The 18,851-nt window shown below is 36.7% G+C and overlaps 1 protein-coding gene and 1 pseudogene across 1 annotated transcript in view; both read right to left on the bottom strand.

Moving 5' to 3' along the window:
• Positions 1-7: 7 nt before the first annotated feature.
• On the bottom strand, positions 8-1,226 carry LOC148946334 (protein Wnt-1 pseudogene; annotated as a pseudogene).
• Positions 1,208-18,851, bottom strand: part of LOC148946333 (protein Wnt-1-like) — a 53,508-nt gene continuing 35,864 nt past the window's right edge. The window contains exons 3-4 of the mRNA XM_089098380.1: positions 15,641-15,906; positions 1,208-1,513 (exon numbers count right to left, since the gene is read on the bottom strand). Of these exons, the coding sequence (XP_088954506.1) occupies positions 1,223-1,513; positions 15,641-15,906 (557 nt within the window). The 3' untranslated portion in view covers positions 1,208-1,222. The remainder of the gene's footprint in view (positions 1,514-15,640; positions 15,907-18,851) is intronic.

The following is an 18,851-nucleotide window of genomic DNA, read 5'->3' as shown; positions in this document are numbered from 1 at the left end:
GCATCATTATTTATTTATTTCAAAAAAAAATATATACTTTTTACACCTTTTCCCAACAGTGCTTCACTGTTTTTTTTAATGCAATAATTTGTAACCCTTTGACCAGGGTCATATCCAGGAATTTTTTTTTGGGGGGGAGGGTACAAATGATTTTTCTGGGGTGGGGGTATAAAAAACTTTCAAGAAAGCATCAAGGATTTGTTTATGTTCATTTTTGTTACGTTTTTACGAGTCGGATAAACATTTCGGGAAGGGTTTCAAACCCCCTAACCCCCCTGGATACGACCTTGCCTTTGACAAATCTCATTAGCCTCAGAAACAAAAGAAAAAATAAAACATAAAACGTAGAGTTAAAAACTTTTAATGACTAGTTTCGTTAAAAGGAGGAGGAGGGGCCGTTGCAAATAAAACTGCTTTGGCATGAAAGAAACAAAAGAAAGGAGGTAAAATGGGAATAAGCAAGCTCCTAACAGCAAATAAATAACTTGATACAAAGTAAACAAGGTTCATACTTAACACTTGAAGAGTAGAAGTGCGCATTTGAAACGAGATATGTTTGAAAAACAAACACAAAATGAAAAATTCTAATGTCTGCAACTGTTTACATATTTACACTCATTTAAACTATTTACAGAATATCACATTTTCAGGCATTTAGTGGGTACTTAAGATTGTGAGTATATTGCAACGCTATTGCCCTCTGTTGCTATGTTGACCGGCACTTGACGAGATCAGCGGCACTGGCGGATATATTTGCATCATGTCCCTTAATTCCTCACAATCATCAGTAGGCGCCAAAATTTTGTTAGATTTTAAATTTTATGGTGAATGATAACAAGAAGTTTATCTTCAATAAAAGAAAATCCTTTTTCGAGTTTGTAAAAAAAAATAATCTTTGGCTGCATGAATCCGCAACAAAACAAGTGATGATGGTGATGGAAAGAAGGATTAGTAGGAGCTGATCTGCATGGTATCCCTGAACTGGAATATGGTCAATTCCATTTTTCTGTCAATTGGATTTATAAACACGTATGGATTGTACGCTTAGTCCGACAAACTTTGCATTTAACTTCACAGCACCAATGAAAAGTGCAATTACATCGTTCAACAACTTCTTTGACTTCAGTCTTATATCCTCTGCCACAACACATTAAATCGCAGCCGTCCATACCTATGCTGCTTTCGTTACACACACGACCCTGAGTACCAGGAATTCCAAACTTCAAATTTTTTCACAAAAATTTGGGGAGTTTTCGTAATAGACCAAGTCTTTCCGTGATGGTGGCTTGTGATCTGGATTTAAAGGCTTTAGTTGAGATAAAAATCTCTTTTTTGACTTTCCAGGAAGTCGGCCTGCGTTGTTAACAAGAACGCGCGAGGCGCCGTCAAATCTGTCTTTGAGTATGTCACCGACTGCTCGAAAAGAGGGTAGACGCATCCAGCAGGTTCGAACTGTGCATGAGCCACTCATGCCGTGGCACTTGCATTCCTGCCTCATTCCACTCGAAACATGCTGAAAAAAGAAAACAAAGTTTATTTTATGGCAGCTTATTTCAAAGCCCAATAATTTCGAAGCTACAATTCACACTTTATAGATAGAAAATTATTCATATTATATATTCATGAGAATAAGCTAACATTATTTTTTGTTACTTTTAAATTTTTTATAAGATTGTAAGATTTTTTTTCTTTTGCAAGAGATTATTAGTGCTCAAACCCAAAAAGTATGGGTAACTTATAAGAGCGAAAACTGGCACTAGTGTTGGCAAAAAAACCATCAACGCTATCTAGCGTTTGGTGACACTTGGCACTTGTTCAAGCTTTGTAGTCGTTCTTCTGTCAGGAATTGACATCAGACACTTATTACTACACTATTTTTACCAACCACATAAATTAGATTAAGTATTCTTGTTATTTCACTAAAAAGTGTTAAGTGTCGCCAAACGACAGACGGCGTTGAGTTTTTTTGTCGACGCTAGTGCCAGTTTCCACTCTTGTAAGTTACCCATGCTCTTTGCACAAACTCTTCAAAGAAAAGCTTCCATTTCTTATACTGTTTGTTGGCACATGTTTTTAGGCAGATCTTTCGTCCACGTTTTTTTACATTTTTTTATTTTATTTGCCAACCGCTATTGCCAAAAACCGTACATAGAGACCTTTTTCACTAAAGCTTGAATTCCACATTCTTCTTCAAAAAAAGTTAGGTATATATGCTTGTGTAAGTTTCGGCTTAACAAATTCAAACACATTCGATTTCATTTTCACTATCCTTGGTACTTCAATTAAAATGAATTTAGAATATAGATATTCAAGGCCGTATCGAGGGGGCGTGCCCCTCCCCCCTAGCGTAGTCTAAAGTAGTGTAATTTAGCCTACTTAATTAACTCAAGTTTGCGTTAATTAAACTTGCTCCTAACGCAAATTTATCGGATCAACCTATTTTGCGCCCCCCCCCCTAAACATTTTTTTCGGATCAACCTATTTTGCTCCCCCCCCTAAAAAATCCTGGATCCACCCCTGGTTACCAGGTTTGAACTCCCAGAAAAAAACGTAGCAAAAATGTATATAAGCAAATTTTCGATGTGATTTCTAAGTTTTTGTATCCCTCCCCCCATCCGAAACAGCACCCCTTCCCCGGTGAACAGAAATCCTGGATACGCCCTTGTACACAGTATTCTAAATGTTACTTCTTCCTTGCTCTTCAACTCCTTTTTTACTCTTTAACAATGGTTACAAAATAAAACTGAAACCTGACCCTCCCCCCCCCCCGAAATTTTTTTCAGACTCGTAAAACAGCAACAAAATGCATGTAAACAAATTTTTGAATTGTTTTTTAAGTTTTTTGCATCCCCTACCCATGAATAAAAATCCTGGATACGCCCTTGTACACAGTACTCTAAATGTTACTTCTTCCTTGCTCTTCAACTCCTCCCTTACTCTTCAATACTAACATAAACCAAACATACTTTTAATTTCCTGACTATAGAGTGTTATAAGCATATTTAATTAATATATATATATATATATATATATATATATATATATATATATATATATATATATATATATATATATATATATATATATATATATATATATATATATATATATATATATATATATATATATATATATATATATATATATATATTTACATATTTATATATATATATATATATATATATATATATATATATATATATATATATATATATATATATATATATATATATATATATATATATTATATATATATATATATATATATATATATATATATATATATATATATATATATATATATATATATATATATATATATATATATATATATATATATATATATATATATATATATATATATATATATATATATATATATGCAATGCAATTTACATAAAAATGCAATTCACCCCCCCCCCATTTCTGGGAATTTTTGCCAATGCTTCTTATATTAAAATACCTCATTTGATGGGTGTATCCAGCATTATCCTTTAGTCATTTTGAAAAAAGCCGGATGTTTTCTTGAGAAAACTTCAACTCGGGAAAATCCTGTATGCTTATTCAAATGAATCACTAATAACAACAGGAAATATTAAGTGATTCGGAACAGAGAAGGTCTTAAATGTGATTTAATTTTGTGGAAGAAAAATTTTACCAGGAGCTTTTGAATTTGTGCATTTCCGTGGAAATGTTATAAAACGATGGGGCAACTATGTAGCCAAATTTGTGGTTTCTTTAATAGGAGGACTTATGAGGAGGCTGGAATTAGATCAACCCTAAAAAGGTCACTAAAAAATAAAATGTTTATAAAAATCGTCCGGCATGCTAATATATATTAATATTTGACCATTAATTCATATTGTATTTGCTGCATCTTGAAAAATCAAAGCTTTATCTATCCACGTTCATTCCAGATAGATTTTAACACCAGCACCTGAATTGGTGCTTGTCTTGTCTGTCATTAAATAAAAAAAAACAAGTTTCTTTAACTGAAAGTAAGGAGCGACTTTAAAACTTAAAACGAACAGAATTATTCCGTACATGGAAGGGGCTGTCCCCTCCTCAACGTCTTGCTCTTTACGCTAAAGTTTTTTATTGTTTTAACAAATAGAGTTGTTAGACAGAGTCTTTCCAAATTTAAGAATTTTATTTGAGTTTTTTTTTTCTTATGGAAATTTCTTTCTAAGGCAACGAAGAAACTGACGAAGAAAACGGTTTGTTCTCAAGTTTTACACGTCGTAAACTTGAGGAAATGGCGTATAATACTCAACTACCGGAATTTTTCATGGAGAGGTACAAAATTTCCCGGTATTATTAAAAGCCATCAGAAATAAAACTTTAAAAAAAATAATTTTTTTCAACTGAAAGTAAGGAGCAAGTAAACTTAAAACGAACAGAAATTATTACGTATATGAAAGGAGCTGGTCTTTACCTTACTCATTACGCTAAAGTTTCGACTTTTGTCCTAATTTTGTAAGAACGATTCATGAAACACAATGGTCGTTTAATTAGAATAATAAGCTTTGTTTTAAATTAAAAAAAAACTTCAGCGTAAAGAACGGGGTCTTGAGGAGGAGGTACCCCCTTTCATATACGTAATAATTTTTGTTCGTTTTAAGTTTACTTGCTCCTTACTTTCAGTTGAAAAAACTCGTTTTTTTTGTTTTGTTTTTTTAATTTCTGATCGTTATTAAACAGTACCGGGAAATCCAGCTCTACTCCGTGAAAAATTCAAAATTGTTTTCTGACTTCAAACTGTCCAAATATTTTACCCCCCCCCCCTTATGTGCAAATATAGAGCATAAATTATATATTTCCTATCTATTCAATCACTTGTCTTTGTCTTGTCTCACGCTAAGATGAAAGAAACTAACAAAGAAACCAGTTTTTTCTCGAATTTTACACAGCGTAAACTTGAGTGAGTGGCGTATAACACACAAGTGTCAAAATTCCTTTCCCCTACGTAAAATAAAAAAAACAAAGCTCAAATAAAATTCTTAAATTTGGAAAGCCTTATTTTCCACGAAGGAGGGGTATTTACCGGGGAGTATTTTCCGCAAAGGGGGGGGGGTATTTTCTAAGGGTGTATTTTCTTCGGAGGGGGGGGGAATTTCGGGAGTATTTTCTGCGGGGGATATTTTCCGGGGGGTATTTTCCACGGTGGGATATTTTTGGGGGAATTTTTTGGGGGGAGGTAAACGCCGGAGGGGGCGAACGCATAAATCCATTTAATATAATGTGTTCTGCGCGGCCTGCTTTCCGTAATTCTTTGTCATGGTTTCCATAATTTAGTTTATAAATTGTTATATTGTCATCATATTTTGTTACATCTCATTAGGATTAACCTAACTACACTTACTGAGTGCATTCCGTTTAACAGACAAGTACCACTGAATACAGACAAGTAGCATAATTTCGCGTTTTAAGGTGAAAACAGGGTACATTTCCAAAGTCTCCTCTTTTTACATCTAACTTTCAACAAAGAAATCGTAATCACCATATGGCAGTCAAATAAAGTTGTCCCCTTTTTTGCGAACAAAAGTTTAAATCGCACGATTACAGTTTGAATCTTAAACACGCTAATTTTCTACTTTTTTTCGTTGATAACCTCTTATTGCCCCAGAGTTTAATAACTTAATCCACAGCCAGTAATCTATTACTGAATATGAAAACTAAATACCGCTTCTGTGATGTAGATACCAAATATGGCTAAAATTAGTTACGCCCAGGTCTTATATCAGCCGAAAAAGACATAGAAGATCCTACCCGTTGCTCTGTTAAATGCCTCATAATCTTTGCATTTAGTGACTGATAAAGCTATAGATTTTGAATTATTGTTTGCTTGGAACCATGTAAACTCATCCGAGTTCGATATATTTATTTCTAAGCTGTTACTATACACGCGATCATGAGTTATGGCCTGTTTCTGCTTCGATGGATTCTTGCGTTTAGCAATTTAAATTTTTGTTTTCGGTGAGCTGTTCAATAACATATGCGCACTGATACCCCAACTTTATTGCGGCACAAATATTTCTCCGAGGTCTACCTGTGCTCCAAGGGGTTATCTGCTAATCACGCCGCAAGTGTTGAAGGCATACATCAAACACACAAACAGTGGCGCCAATTCGCAAAAATGCTTGAACCCTCCCCCTCCCCTCTTAAGAAGAAAAGTAAGAAAAAATAGTTTATTTACCCCCAAAAGTCAAAATTTAATGAGACTTTCGGCTTGGTTTTGAGGCTGGCAGTCCAGTTTCTAAAACTAGTGGCTTTAGTGCCATTTTATTGAGACTCCTGGATCGAGAGTAGCGAGCCTGATATATTACGTGAATACACAAACAGTTGCGCTAGTTCGCAAAAATGCAGGAGGAAGGGCAAAGCCATATATAGGGGAGGGTTTCCGGGCTTGAACCCCTCCCCCTTCCCTTTGAAATTTCGTCCCACTCGTAAAAAAGTAACGAAAATGCAGACAAACAAAAATACTCCCCGAACGAACAAAAATACTCCCCCCCCCCCCAAAAAAAAAAACTCAGATGTGGTAATGGGGGTCAAGGACTTTTCTTCATTTTTTTCCGACGAAAATACTAAAAAATGGTATGTTTCAAAATCCCCCTGTCCCCCAATTGCAACACTGCACACAGACAGATTATGATACAAAAACGAAAAATCTGTCATTTGATGGGGGCAAGAACTTATTTCTGTGGGGACGGGCTATTATGTCGGGTCGGGAGATGGGATATGTCTACGCTCAAAGGGTTATCTACTAAATTGCATCGTATTAAATGGTATGTTCGTATTAAAAGGGTTACCTACTATATTGTAGGTGGGAAGAACGAAGCATGGAGGATGAAAATGAAACAAACGAAAAATCAGTCAGGTGTTGGAAGCAGGCAAGTACGTAAGCAATTTCTCAGACCACACTGCATAAGTATAACAAAACTTAGGACAACGGAAAAAAGTGAAAAAAGAAGAAAAACACAAATATGTCAGTCGACACTTCGACTCTGCAGTCCTCAGTGTACAAAGAAAAAGAAAGTAGACAAAAATCCAAGGAGAAAAAATCTTAAACCCAAAAAAGAGGATAGTCACTTTCTCAAGTAACGGCGAAAAGGCGACTGACTGGGTTGCCACGCGGTGAAAAAAAAGATTTGAGTGATTTTTGGTTGAATTAGGGATTTTCTTCAATAATCTAGTGATCATAGATTTCTTTTTAGTCAGTGATCCAAGGCTTGCTATCGTTCAAAAAAGGGAAGGGGTGGCTCACATCAGCTGCAGGTGGTTTGAGGGTAGATTCTAAGGTAAATGGGGGCGCTTACAATGAATATCTAGGTGCACAAGTTCGCACGATTGTAGAACATGGTCATTTTAGCCTATAAAGACGTCATACCGCTATTGATTTTTTTTTTTTTTACATAGTAAAATAGACTGAAAACTTTATAAACTTAACATATTCTGAATCCTGATGAAAATTACTTTCACCTGGTATTTTTAGTTTTTCCCCACAACTTTTATTTCTTTGGTTAATCCCTATTTAATTTTGAAAACAAGGTTTTTCAATATACTTTTTCTTATTTTTTTTCGGTTTTTCTGAAATTTTGCCTACATAAGTACATATTTTTATGCTTTATTTGAATTCTGCTCGTCATTACGGTCTAAACTTTGTGCCTCTTTTACAAAAAATATTAATTCTTGAGCAGCTATTTATTTTTTCTGAATAGCGTCATAGCTTTCAGAAATTAGCGTACAATGACCAGTTTTTATTTATTTATTATTTTTTTTAGCTGTTAAAAAAATGAAAACGAATCAAACTGCACATCATCGGGACCGTCCGAATGTCCTATACATATTGTTAATAAAAACAGAGTCTATACTTAAATCTGCAAGAATATATAAGCGTTTGAACAAGAAAATCCCCCCCCCCATAAAAAAGAAAATTTTCTGAATAGTGGCGTTTTACTATAAATATTTTCGACACAACCTATAATTTTTATTTCACCAAACGATAGATCGCTCTTTTCTGAATCAAATAGTTTATTGACATTCTATACAACTAATATTTTTAACCAGGAAGAAAAAAAAAACAGATGCCTCGTTCTGGGATCGCATGCGCGAATTTGGTTTCCAGAGCAATAAGAAAAAAGTCGAGCATCTTACATATCGGGTTTCAGTTGCATAAAGTACTTAGCCATAAAAGGCTAATTTCTCCTTTATAGGCTAAAGTCGAAGTTCTACATTAGTGCGAGCATGTGCACCCCGATATTCGTTTTAAGCACCTTAGATTACCCCGGCATCCATACTCAAACCAACTGCGGCGGATGTGAGCCACCCCCTTTCTTTTTTTGAACGATAGCGAACCTTGGATCCCTGACTATTGCATAAAGTACTGAAAACTACAACATAAAAGGAAAGGATTTGGGATATTTATCTGATCTAGCTAAAGGTAAGGATTCCGGCAACAACGATTTTAGGGGGTCTCAGTTGTCTTGCGTGAGGTACACCATGTTGGTGCAACTAGTTCTAAAGCTTGTAACCAGATAGGAGATTCGTTGGACAGCATTGCTCCGCTTTTCTCGAAGTGCAACAAGTCCAGATCTATCATAAGGAATCATAGCCTCAGGATCAACTATTTAGATCTTAATCGTACCGGAAACGACTATCTTTATGCTGAAAGAGCTGCGGACTAGGTATCACTTTTAAACGCCACAAAAGAGATGATTCCTATTTTCTTCGCACCTTAAAATCATGAATACGCCGCAGTTGCGCTTGACTACCTAGAAGAAATGCTCCGCCTGCCTGAAAAGCGCCAGAAGTTCACAGAGAGTTTGTAAGTGGCAATTTTGTTGTTACGAAAACAACCATGCCGTTTTGCAGCATTGCATGCGATCTGGCTTTAGAGTCGACCGTGAATCTGGACATCAAAGGTCATCGAGGAGTTACTGGTATCGTTGGTGCGACAACGAATGAAAATACCAGGGATCGATATCTCGCTACTCTCCGCTTTCTTACCGCAGTCATCAAAATGCTGAAAGCAAACCAGAATATGGATGACAAGGCAATGAAGCATCATGATGATACCACTGCGTTTACAAATTTGACAATAAAAGGCAAAAATTGGGTTATGGACTTGATAGAGTTGTTCGGAAACCCATTCAAGACGACAAAAACAGAGCTCTGCAAATTTATGACAGAGGATAGAACTCCAGAAGCCGTATCAAATAGTCTGCTGACCTTTCTAGACATTGGCCTCAAAACCATGAGCTCATATCTCAACGGAACATCCACGAAAGTAAAAGTTGGCATAGTACAAACTTTTGCCTCTTTTGCCAAAAGAGGAAAACAGAAAGAGCCAAAAAAATAGTTTTTGGGGAAACTGAGCTGCTTAAACGAGCTCTGCCTCTTGCAAATTCAACACAAACTTCGTCCCTCTGTGAGCTGCTGAAGTACGAGCTACATTCATATCCGGCCTCACTTGTAGTATTATCATCAAGTCGTAGAGGGCCTCAGCTATATATTGGTACAAAGTTAACAGCCTTGGACTACATTCTGCAACAGTCTGGCTTGCAGTCATGGCCAAAAATGATTCCACATATGCTTTTTGAAGACTCTTCTCGATCTGACCATATAGTTGATGTCATGAGTGTCATAAGGTGTTATTGACCAGAACAAAATGAGACACTAGCAGATTTTGGAACAAGAGTTTACGAAGGAATTCTTAGAACATACCCGGAAGCTTGTCAGTCTATCCATTTGGTTGGTGACAGGTATGACGGTCTTAGTGACGATAGAACCAAGATGACCACTCGTTCAACCTCAAAGAAGCCTCTGGCTGTCGAGAAAGAAGAGGAGATCCTAGAGGAAATATTTCCAGCCCATTCACTTCCTCCAGCAAAGTTGCAACACTCTAGGACGGGATTCTCAGTAGTCGCTCAGCCAAAGATCGACTCTTGAAAGTTCTTTTCGTGGTCTGGGAGTACAAAATTTTGACCCGTCCAATGGTTCATCTTGCTGGAGGTTTCGAGAGTCGATAGAGTTGTTACCGTTACGCCCCATGGTAGCTCTGTTGATGACAATATCTCATCTTGCCATGAGGAGGCAGACACTCGGGCGTTGTACCACACAGCAGTTGCCACAAGACGAAAGAGCACACTTGTGATAATACAAGCCAACGATACTGATATCATCTTACTAGCTGCATAGTTCTTCCAGTATCTTGCTCGTCTTGGCCTCAAGCAGCTCTGGGTTAAGTTTCCGTGCTACTGCATACCAATTCATACGGCAGCACAAAAATTAGGATCAGCATTTTGCAACGCCTTGCCGCTTGTCCACAGCTTGAGTGGATGTGACACCACATGCTTTCTGTATGGAATTGGAAAGGTCCACTCTTTTTGAGCTGCGAAGTCTTCAGAAGCTTTGTTGGGGCCATTAGGTGATGAAGTTCGAGCCCTTGCAGAGAAGCCATAATCTGTGCAAAGTGATGGTTTAGTCAACGTCTGTAAGCAGCTTGTGACTAAAGTGTATGGCAGAAGTGCGACTAATTTCAACAGTCTGAATGATCTTCGAGCACATTTGTACTCAAGATTGGAGGATATTCGGCGTTTACCAACAACTGATATTTCGTTTCTGCTTCATTGAAAAGGTGCATTTTCCAGTAACTGATTTGGATCCAAAGCCAAAAACCCTGTATTCATTTACCTCAGGCTACCGATATGGGCTAGAGAATTGAAGATCATGAACTGAAACCAGACCTAGTTTCTGCGATGCCGCATGGGCTAGCATCGCTTTCTTTTTGCAACTATGACAAGACGAGGTGCGACTCGCACTGCACACGCTCCAAGATAGGTTTCTATGACTGCACATGCAAGTGTTAAGCTGACCCCCAAAAATGCCTACTTTCCGATGTGAATCAGAAAAAGTCTGAAGACGAAGATAAAGAAGAAAAAGACATTTGAGCCACCGTTTCATGTTCAGTTTTAAATATTTAATTTTTTATTTGTTTTGATATTAAAGTGCTAATGCAGTCGTCTAAACCTCACTTTCAGCTGATCATGACAGTTACCGTCTACTACATCAGTGGCTGTTGACCCAATCTAACCGATTGGACCATTGGCCTCTGCTATGCAGGGATTTAAAGAAAATAGGATCCTAAATCAGCCTTAGTCACCTCTGCACCACACGTTCACACGGCTTCGCCACCTGGAGGCTGGTATATGAGCCTACGCAAGAAAGATTGTATCTAATACTGCAGAAAAAATAAATTGTTGCTCAAGAACTAAGATTTTTTGGAAAAGAGGCTCATGGTTGGACTCGTGATGATGACCAGAATTCAAATAAAGCATAAAAAATATACCAAATTCGCGCATGCGGTCGCAAACGAGGCATCTGTTTTTTGTTTTTTGTTTTTTTTTCTGGTTAAAAATATTAGTTGTATAGAATATAAATATATGATGTGATTCAAAAAAGAGCGATCTATCGTTTGGTGAGATAAAAATCATTGTCTCGAAAATATTTCGAGTAAAACGGCACTATTCAAAAAATTTTCTTTTTTGGGGGGAAAATTTTCTTGTTCAAACACTTATATATTCTTGCAGATTCAAGTATCAACTTTTTTTTATTAACACCGTATAAAAGAACATTTGGACGGTTCGAATGATGTGCAGTTTGATTCGTTTTCATTTTTTTTAACAGCTAAAAAAATTTTTTTTTTAAACTTGGTCATTGTAGGCTAATTTTTGAAAGCCATGACGCTTTTTAGAAAAAATAAATAGTTGCTCAAGAATTAAGATTTTTTGGAAAAGAGGAAGATAATTTGACTCGTAATGACGAGCAGAATTGAAATAAAGCATAACAAAATATACTTATGTAGGCAAAAATTTTAGAAAAACCGAAAAAACTAAGAAAAAGTATATTTAAAAACCTCGTTTTCAAAATTAAACAAGGGCTAACAAAAAAGTAAAGGTTGTTGGGAAAAACTAAAAATACCAGGTGAAAATAATTGTTCTTAGGATTCAGAATGTTTTAAGTTTATAAAGTTTTCAGTTTATTTTACCGTGTAAATAAAATCAAGATCGGTATGACGTCGTTATAGGCCAAATTTGACTTTATAGGCTAAAATGACCATGTTCTACACGCGTGCGAACTTGAGTGCCCCAATAGTCGCTATCAGCGCCCCCGATTACCCTAGAAACCACCCTCAAACCAACTGCAGCGATTGTGAGCCACCCCTTGAAATATAACGGTCCCTGGATAACTGACTATTTGTGTTACAGCGAAATTTGTCATGTCTTATGCTAAGACGTAAATTGTCTACATCAGAGTCTTATAAATAGCCTAAACGTTTTCCATGTGCAATTTATTGTTTTATTTTCTACAAAATTAATTTCTCAGATTATCAATTTTACGTCACATTACATATCGGTCACAAGTTGGAACAAAGATAATCGACTGAATGTTCAGCCATGAAAGAAGTGCCAAGGAGAATCAGTTCATATCAAACCGGTCATATGCAATTTATATAATAGGTACTCGAGATAGACCTAAGGGGGCATGAGTTAGAATCTTTTCTAGGAGAGGGTTTTTTACATTTTAGGCCTTTTTATGGGATAAGATATTTTATACCAGTGTAGGGGGGGGAGCTCCCCCTTCCTCTCTTGCTTGTGTACACCCATACTTCACAATATATTTTCACTTCTTGAATGGAGGATCATATTGTTACTGATGGATGGGAATAATCATTAAAAAAAAGTCCTGTATGTACTTTAAGATATCTTTCCAAAGGATCATTGATCCTCTGGGTTCATTCCTTGGAGTTTTATTCACCTTCCTAAGCTACTTTCCAAGATAGACAAAAGCCCCTCATCTAGAACTTTATCTATCTCCACCGAGAATACATGTCTAAAAGGCACATCTGACGGCAAATTTGTTTGTATCTGGGATGAGCAGTGTTTATCCCCCTCGCCCTGGCTTAGAATTAATCCAAGGGCGGAATCGGAAATTTAGACCTAGAGTGGATATGGCCCAAAAATGCAAGTTTATGAGAAGAGGGGCTTATTTCCGTGTTACCTATTTTGCCCTCATAATTTCAGCTAGACTGCATCAAACGGCAAGAAAAATGAAATGCAATAAGACAAGAAAAAAGTCGTAATTCTACATAGCAAAATACGGTTAAAATAATATAGGCTACTAACGACTGTTTACCCTTTACTGTGCCCCCCCCCCCAAAAAAAAAAACACAAAAAAAAAAATCTTGCGTTACACGAATCCATGATAAATTTGCCCACATTCCCAGCTAATAATATCACTTATTTATTTGTGGGGATAATATAAGTTTAACCATACCTACATTCCTTAACGAGTAAATTAATTAACACTGAGTAAACTAAACCTTTAAAAGTTATTTGATATTCAAAACAAAGACATTTACTTTTCTTGCCCTTGATGAAAATGAAACTTTAGGAAATAAATAAAAGACATCGATAAAGGTATTAAAGGGGTTCGCTGCTCAAACAAGTGCGCAGAGAGAGCGAATCCCATCTTGTAATTTTTATATTTTCAATCAAATTATTTATCTTTTTAATATAGCATTCTGAATGCTCTGGCCCTCGTTCCTTCCCTAAGATTAGTCCCTGCTTAATTTTCTGTAAACGTGATCTAGGAATGGGATATAAAGAGAGAAACCTACGCCTTGCGTTAGCATGAAGCAGAGGCACTACCCGGACCCTTCCCTCAGCAAAAAAAAATAAACCCATATCCCCTCCTTCATAAGCGACAAACAATTGCACACATTTGCGCGCCTGTTGCCATTAATCTATGATACGGTCAAAAATCAAGAAAATAAAGGAAAAATTTCTTGTTGATAATAAATGCTCAATAGGTTGAGATATCAAGAGGTCCAAAAAAGAAACACTCATTTTTTATACCCTTGGAGTGATATATCGACAGGTTATTCATTTTTCAATAATGGCAGCTATAAATAAAATCTGGATCTTTTATGTTGGTATAAGCAGTTTTAATTCAACACAATCTCAGGTTATATATGTATTTATTAAGAAATGTCTGCGACCAAACCGAGTTTTTACGTCAATGATTTTAACTATTGAAAAAGTAAATTATAAAAGATTGTTGGTCTCCTATAGGGCTTCGTGTTGTTTGGTCAACGGGGGAGGGTTAGCTGAAAAGTAATAAAACCCTACTGAATTCCAATATGATTGAGTCATTAAAGCGTCATTAGATAAGATTAATAGTTGATACACGGATGAAACTATACAAGCGATGCGTGGTAATAAATAATAGTTTTCAAGAGCAATGTGGTTTTCAAAAAGGTGAAAATCTTTGAAAACCAGTTGTTTCACGAATTTAATCCAGTTTTATAATGTCTGACAACTACTTCATTTACAAGTTTGTGAGCTGTTCAATAAACTAAATCAGCGCATGTATAAGCACAAACCGAGAAGTGGCCCACTTAAAAATTGTACACACAAGATCATGCGTACCGCACGTAGAAAAATGTGTCACGCATGGCGACGAGTGTGTCATACGTGATGTGTAGAGACATGGTGTTGCGGGAGTGTGCCATCAGTTGTAAAATAAGTGGTGCTCCTAGATATACAGCCGGTAGCAGAAAGTGGGCAGTCAAAACTAAATCAGAACAAATGTAGCAATCAAGGCCGACTCCAAGGAGGCAGATAGGTGGCCTGAACCCCTCCCCCACCCACCAAATGTTTGTCCAACTTGTAAAAATGTAGCAAAAATGGATATAAAGAAATTTAGAGATACATTTCTAAAGTCTTTCTTGCAACTCCCTTCCCGAAAAATTTCCCCTGAACAAAAATCCTGGATACGACCCTGGTAGCAATAAATCTTCTTGCAGATAATTAGTATAGGGGACTCACCTATAGCCCAAAGTCCAGGGCTATAGGTATAAGACTCATGGCTCTTACCATGCTGTCGAAAGTCAACAATGCTAAGAAATGGCACCTATCCGTTATGCTAAGCGTTAAGGATATACGTCAGCTTTCTCGTGTTTTCATAAAAGATTTTTTTTTTGTTTTTTACTAAAATATCAAAAACGTATTTTTCAAAATCTAGGGAGGTAATCGCCTCCAGGCTCAACCCCAATTGGCCAATTGGCTTCCCTCCCAGTATTGTCGGTTTTACCGATGGTACCAAACTGCGTTTTCTCAAAGGGGACATGACTGGGAATTTATACCTGGGGTACCGACCTGACGAGTGACGTTTTACCCAGAAATGCGTCATATTTTCTTGGATGTTCAAAAGCATATTTGCCGTCTTGAGATACTCTATATTTTCTATTTGGAGGGGAAACGCCAAGCGTAGGACCCCTCATGGACGCCCAATAGTTGTAGAAAATGTAAAAACTTAGATTGGGGTAAATGAAAAACTTAGGTGGGGAGGGGGAAATGCAATGTCGCAAACAGACGGGATTTTATGAAAATATAAGAAATATGAGAAAAACTTAACAGCCATTAAGTCTTTGGGATGAATTTTGAGACAATTTTTCTTGCCTCTATGAAGGAACCTTGTCTTCAATCTCAAACAAATGTTACTTAAAGTGCTTTTATACAAAGTACTTAATTACAAAACTTAAGTGCGAAAGTAGAGAATTGCTTACAAAAGTACTTACTGCTCTCCCAGCTTCATTATTGTGTAGATTAACAAGACATCTCATATCCCTTGCCTTTTCACCAGCATCCACGAATTCTCTAGAAAATTTCATTCCAAACTGAATGTTGTCGGAACATCCACCCCATTCCCAATCAGAACCAGAAGGGCCGCGCTGAGTGTAGTCACATGTACATGATTCAATAGTTCCTTCTGAGCATGCTCGTGCCACAGAGTGAGTGACGGCAGCACTTGTGATTGAGTAAATGAAAGACGTCTCTCGACAGGCTGGAAAGTCAACAAGCGCTTAAAATAATCATTTGCAGAATAAGGATTTATGCAGACGGGTACCACCTAGCATTTTCTAGGGAGCCCTACATCACGCTAAATAGGTTTCGATGTTGTTCAGTTGCGTCAATTCAAAACATTTAGGACGAGGCAATAATTCTTCTTTTGAAATCAAGATACTGAACAGCATTGCAGGCACTTACGCAAGGGGGGTGGGGGATCCAAATTTTTCAGAATTTTCAAACTTACCTAAAACAGGGGGTGGCGGTAAATTCGTTGCTTCAAGAAATATTCGGCTAATCTATGCAGACCCAGTTTCTTCACCTTCTCTGTTATGACAGTCATAAAAATGAAAAAAAAACTTGAATCTGGTTTTCCAGATTTGAGAAAAAAGTTGTTTTCCTCTAAAGCATGATCCTCACCAAGAAATATGCTCTAGCTGATATCCCTCCTTCGTTACACATACAAACAAGCCAGAGCCTCCCAAGCTGAAATTTTAATAGCAGCCCTGGTCTATAAAAAAAACTAATAAGACCTAGAAGTGAAGCTGATCGATCAAAAACAAAATAAAAAAAAACACTGATATCATATAGCACCTCCCATGTCTTTCAAGCTCCCCTCCTTCCTCCCGTCTTTCCCGTAGATACAGTAATATCAAGATACTTTAGGTTGTGATGCAGGTTATATCTTTTTTTTCTTTTTTTTTACTATCTACCTCGCTGAACCAGGTGGATAAAAATGTATGGTTTGCCGCTAGTCTTTCGCATTATTTTGTCCCTAAGTTATCTGCATCTATTGAAAGCTTGTTCAATCGTTCATTCAATTTGTTCAGTTTGTTCAATCGTCGATCTTGAAGTATCTTTGATTTCTTTTTTTAGGGAATTACCTCAGTATCTTTAATTTGGGGAGGTATGTTCCTCAAAACTCCCCCTAGATTATGAAAAAAAAACCTTCTGAGGTGCTATCACTGAAAATGCCTTTTTTGGTATTTCTAGCGAAAAACACTAAAAATGACAATTTTACCCCGTAGATTTGGGAAAATGCATTTTGACCCCTCCCCACTTCTAAATTTGTTGAACTATGAATAATCTGAAATTTGGTGAAGAGTGGCTATAATCATAGTTAGTTTGGGGGAGTACATCAGGGTAAGCACCAGTATATAAAAAATATATATAATCACTAAAAGAATGCTTAAATGAAAAATACAATAATTGTTTTTAATGACAAGCTGAAGATTGTCTTATTCAAGCATTATTCCCACCCTCCATGTTTTGGGAGGGTTCATTAGCATCAATTTTCCCAATGCTCAGATGATTGTCGACACGCTTTTGTCGGCCGGAGCACAAGTTGTAATTTGACCAACGTTATTGATGCTCGAACTAATAAGTTAGCTGTTCTTGACATAACGCAGGAGTGGTCAAATTAAGTACGTTTGATGTTCTGGCCTTTGACATGGAGGTCGGTTCGAATATATCATGGGAAATTCTTGATTGTTGTACGTTCTGGTCTAGATGAATTTATAATATCGCCTTAATTAAATCCTTTTTTATGACGGAGTTAAACACGCATGGTTTTGATCGGGTAATTTTACACTAAGCTCAAATTATTTAGACACTATACTAGGGTTCCACTCTCGGAAAGGAGAGGGGGAGGGCCTATATTTTTATTTGATAAATGTTTGGAAATGAAAATTTTTTAAAATAGAAAGCATGGCATCAAAAACCAAAACAAACATTTTCAATTAAAAGCAAACTGCAACTTTTCTTTTAAGCTTAAATGGAAATAAAGTGTACGGATAAGAGAGGAGTTGCCAGTCAATATATCCCCAGCTCTTAACAGTGACTACCCTTTGTGCTTTACTATAAGCTCAATAGATTAATAATTAATAATGCAGGGAATTTTTTGGCAAGTATATTATTATGAGCATATTGCATTTTCTAAATTTTAAGTGTAAACCAATTTGAAATTTTGTTTTCAATAGTTCAAAGACGACAATTACACATTAATAATGGAAAGCTCGGGGGTTGTAACCTCCTCATCTACGGTGAAACGTATCTTTTTTAATATAAGAATCAAAGTTAAACCAGAAATTAAGCATTAACAATTCGTTAGGAGGGAACTAAGAAGTGAGCTAAAAACTGAAAAACAAGAAGACATTAGCATTTGTAGAGAAAAAACAGAGAAAAAACTCGGCATTGAACTTTACAGTCCCTACCGGCGTTGCTGATCTCCGTTTCATGGTCCTTCAGCCAGGAAGAGCGATGAAGGGTTGTGGGCCAGCCATCCTGTGCTTTCGCACACCCCTCCTGTCTACCTTCCCTACATCTCTCCAGGTACCCATTTAGAGCTTGGTTAACACTAGCTGAAATTACAGAGTCATGCCACTGACCTCCGTTCCAAAAAAATAACCAACGACATGAGGATTCGAAGCCCTGTCCTCACGGACGTAGTAGTAGGTTCAAGTCTTTGGAGAAGTTTAAGGCTTAAAACAAACTAGTTTAACAATTCTTTAAAGTTTCACGTTTTACGTGATACTTTATCATTAAGGATTAAACTTAACTACACTTTTAATTAAATACTAGAGATAGGAGCATTCGGGATAAAGCTTCCAGCAATAAGTATTACAAAATACTTCCTTTTATTTCTGTCATGTTGGTATCAAAGTAGCCCCTTTGCTGAACAGGACAAGGTGTATTGTATAAAGACATTGCCCTCATGAAGACATACAAACGCAACAAAGTTCTGCTGACAAAACCCAATGGCAGTTACATGGGTATTGAAATGTGCCTGAATGGTAGCTTTCAATGCTTCGATCTTCCGACCTTTCTGTCCACGACCACCATAGCAGCATGATTTCAATGAGGCATAAATTTTCATTTTGAAAAAAAAAAGAAATATGCCCCAAGGGCCACCCAACCTACAATGTCACCGCCTAAAAATATGTC

Source organism: Artemia sp. Qi Xiang Cuo, chromosome 12, assembly GCF_049724085.1.
Source record: "Artemia sp. Qi Xiang Cuo chromosome 12, ASM4972408v1, whole genome shotgun sequence".
NCBI classification, from domain to species: Eukaryota; Metazoa; Arthropoda; class Branchiopoda; order Anostraca; family Artemiidae; genus Artemia; species Artemia sp. Qi Xiang Cuo.
This window is presented reverse-complemented; position numbering and strand designations above follow the sequence as displayed.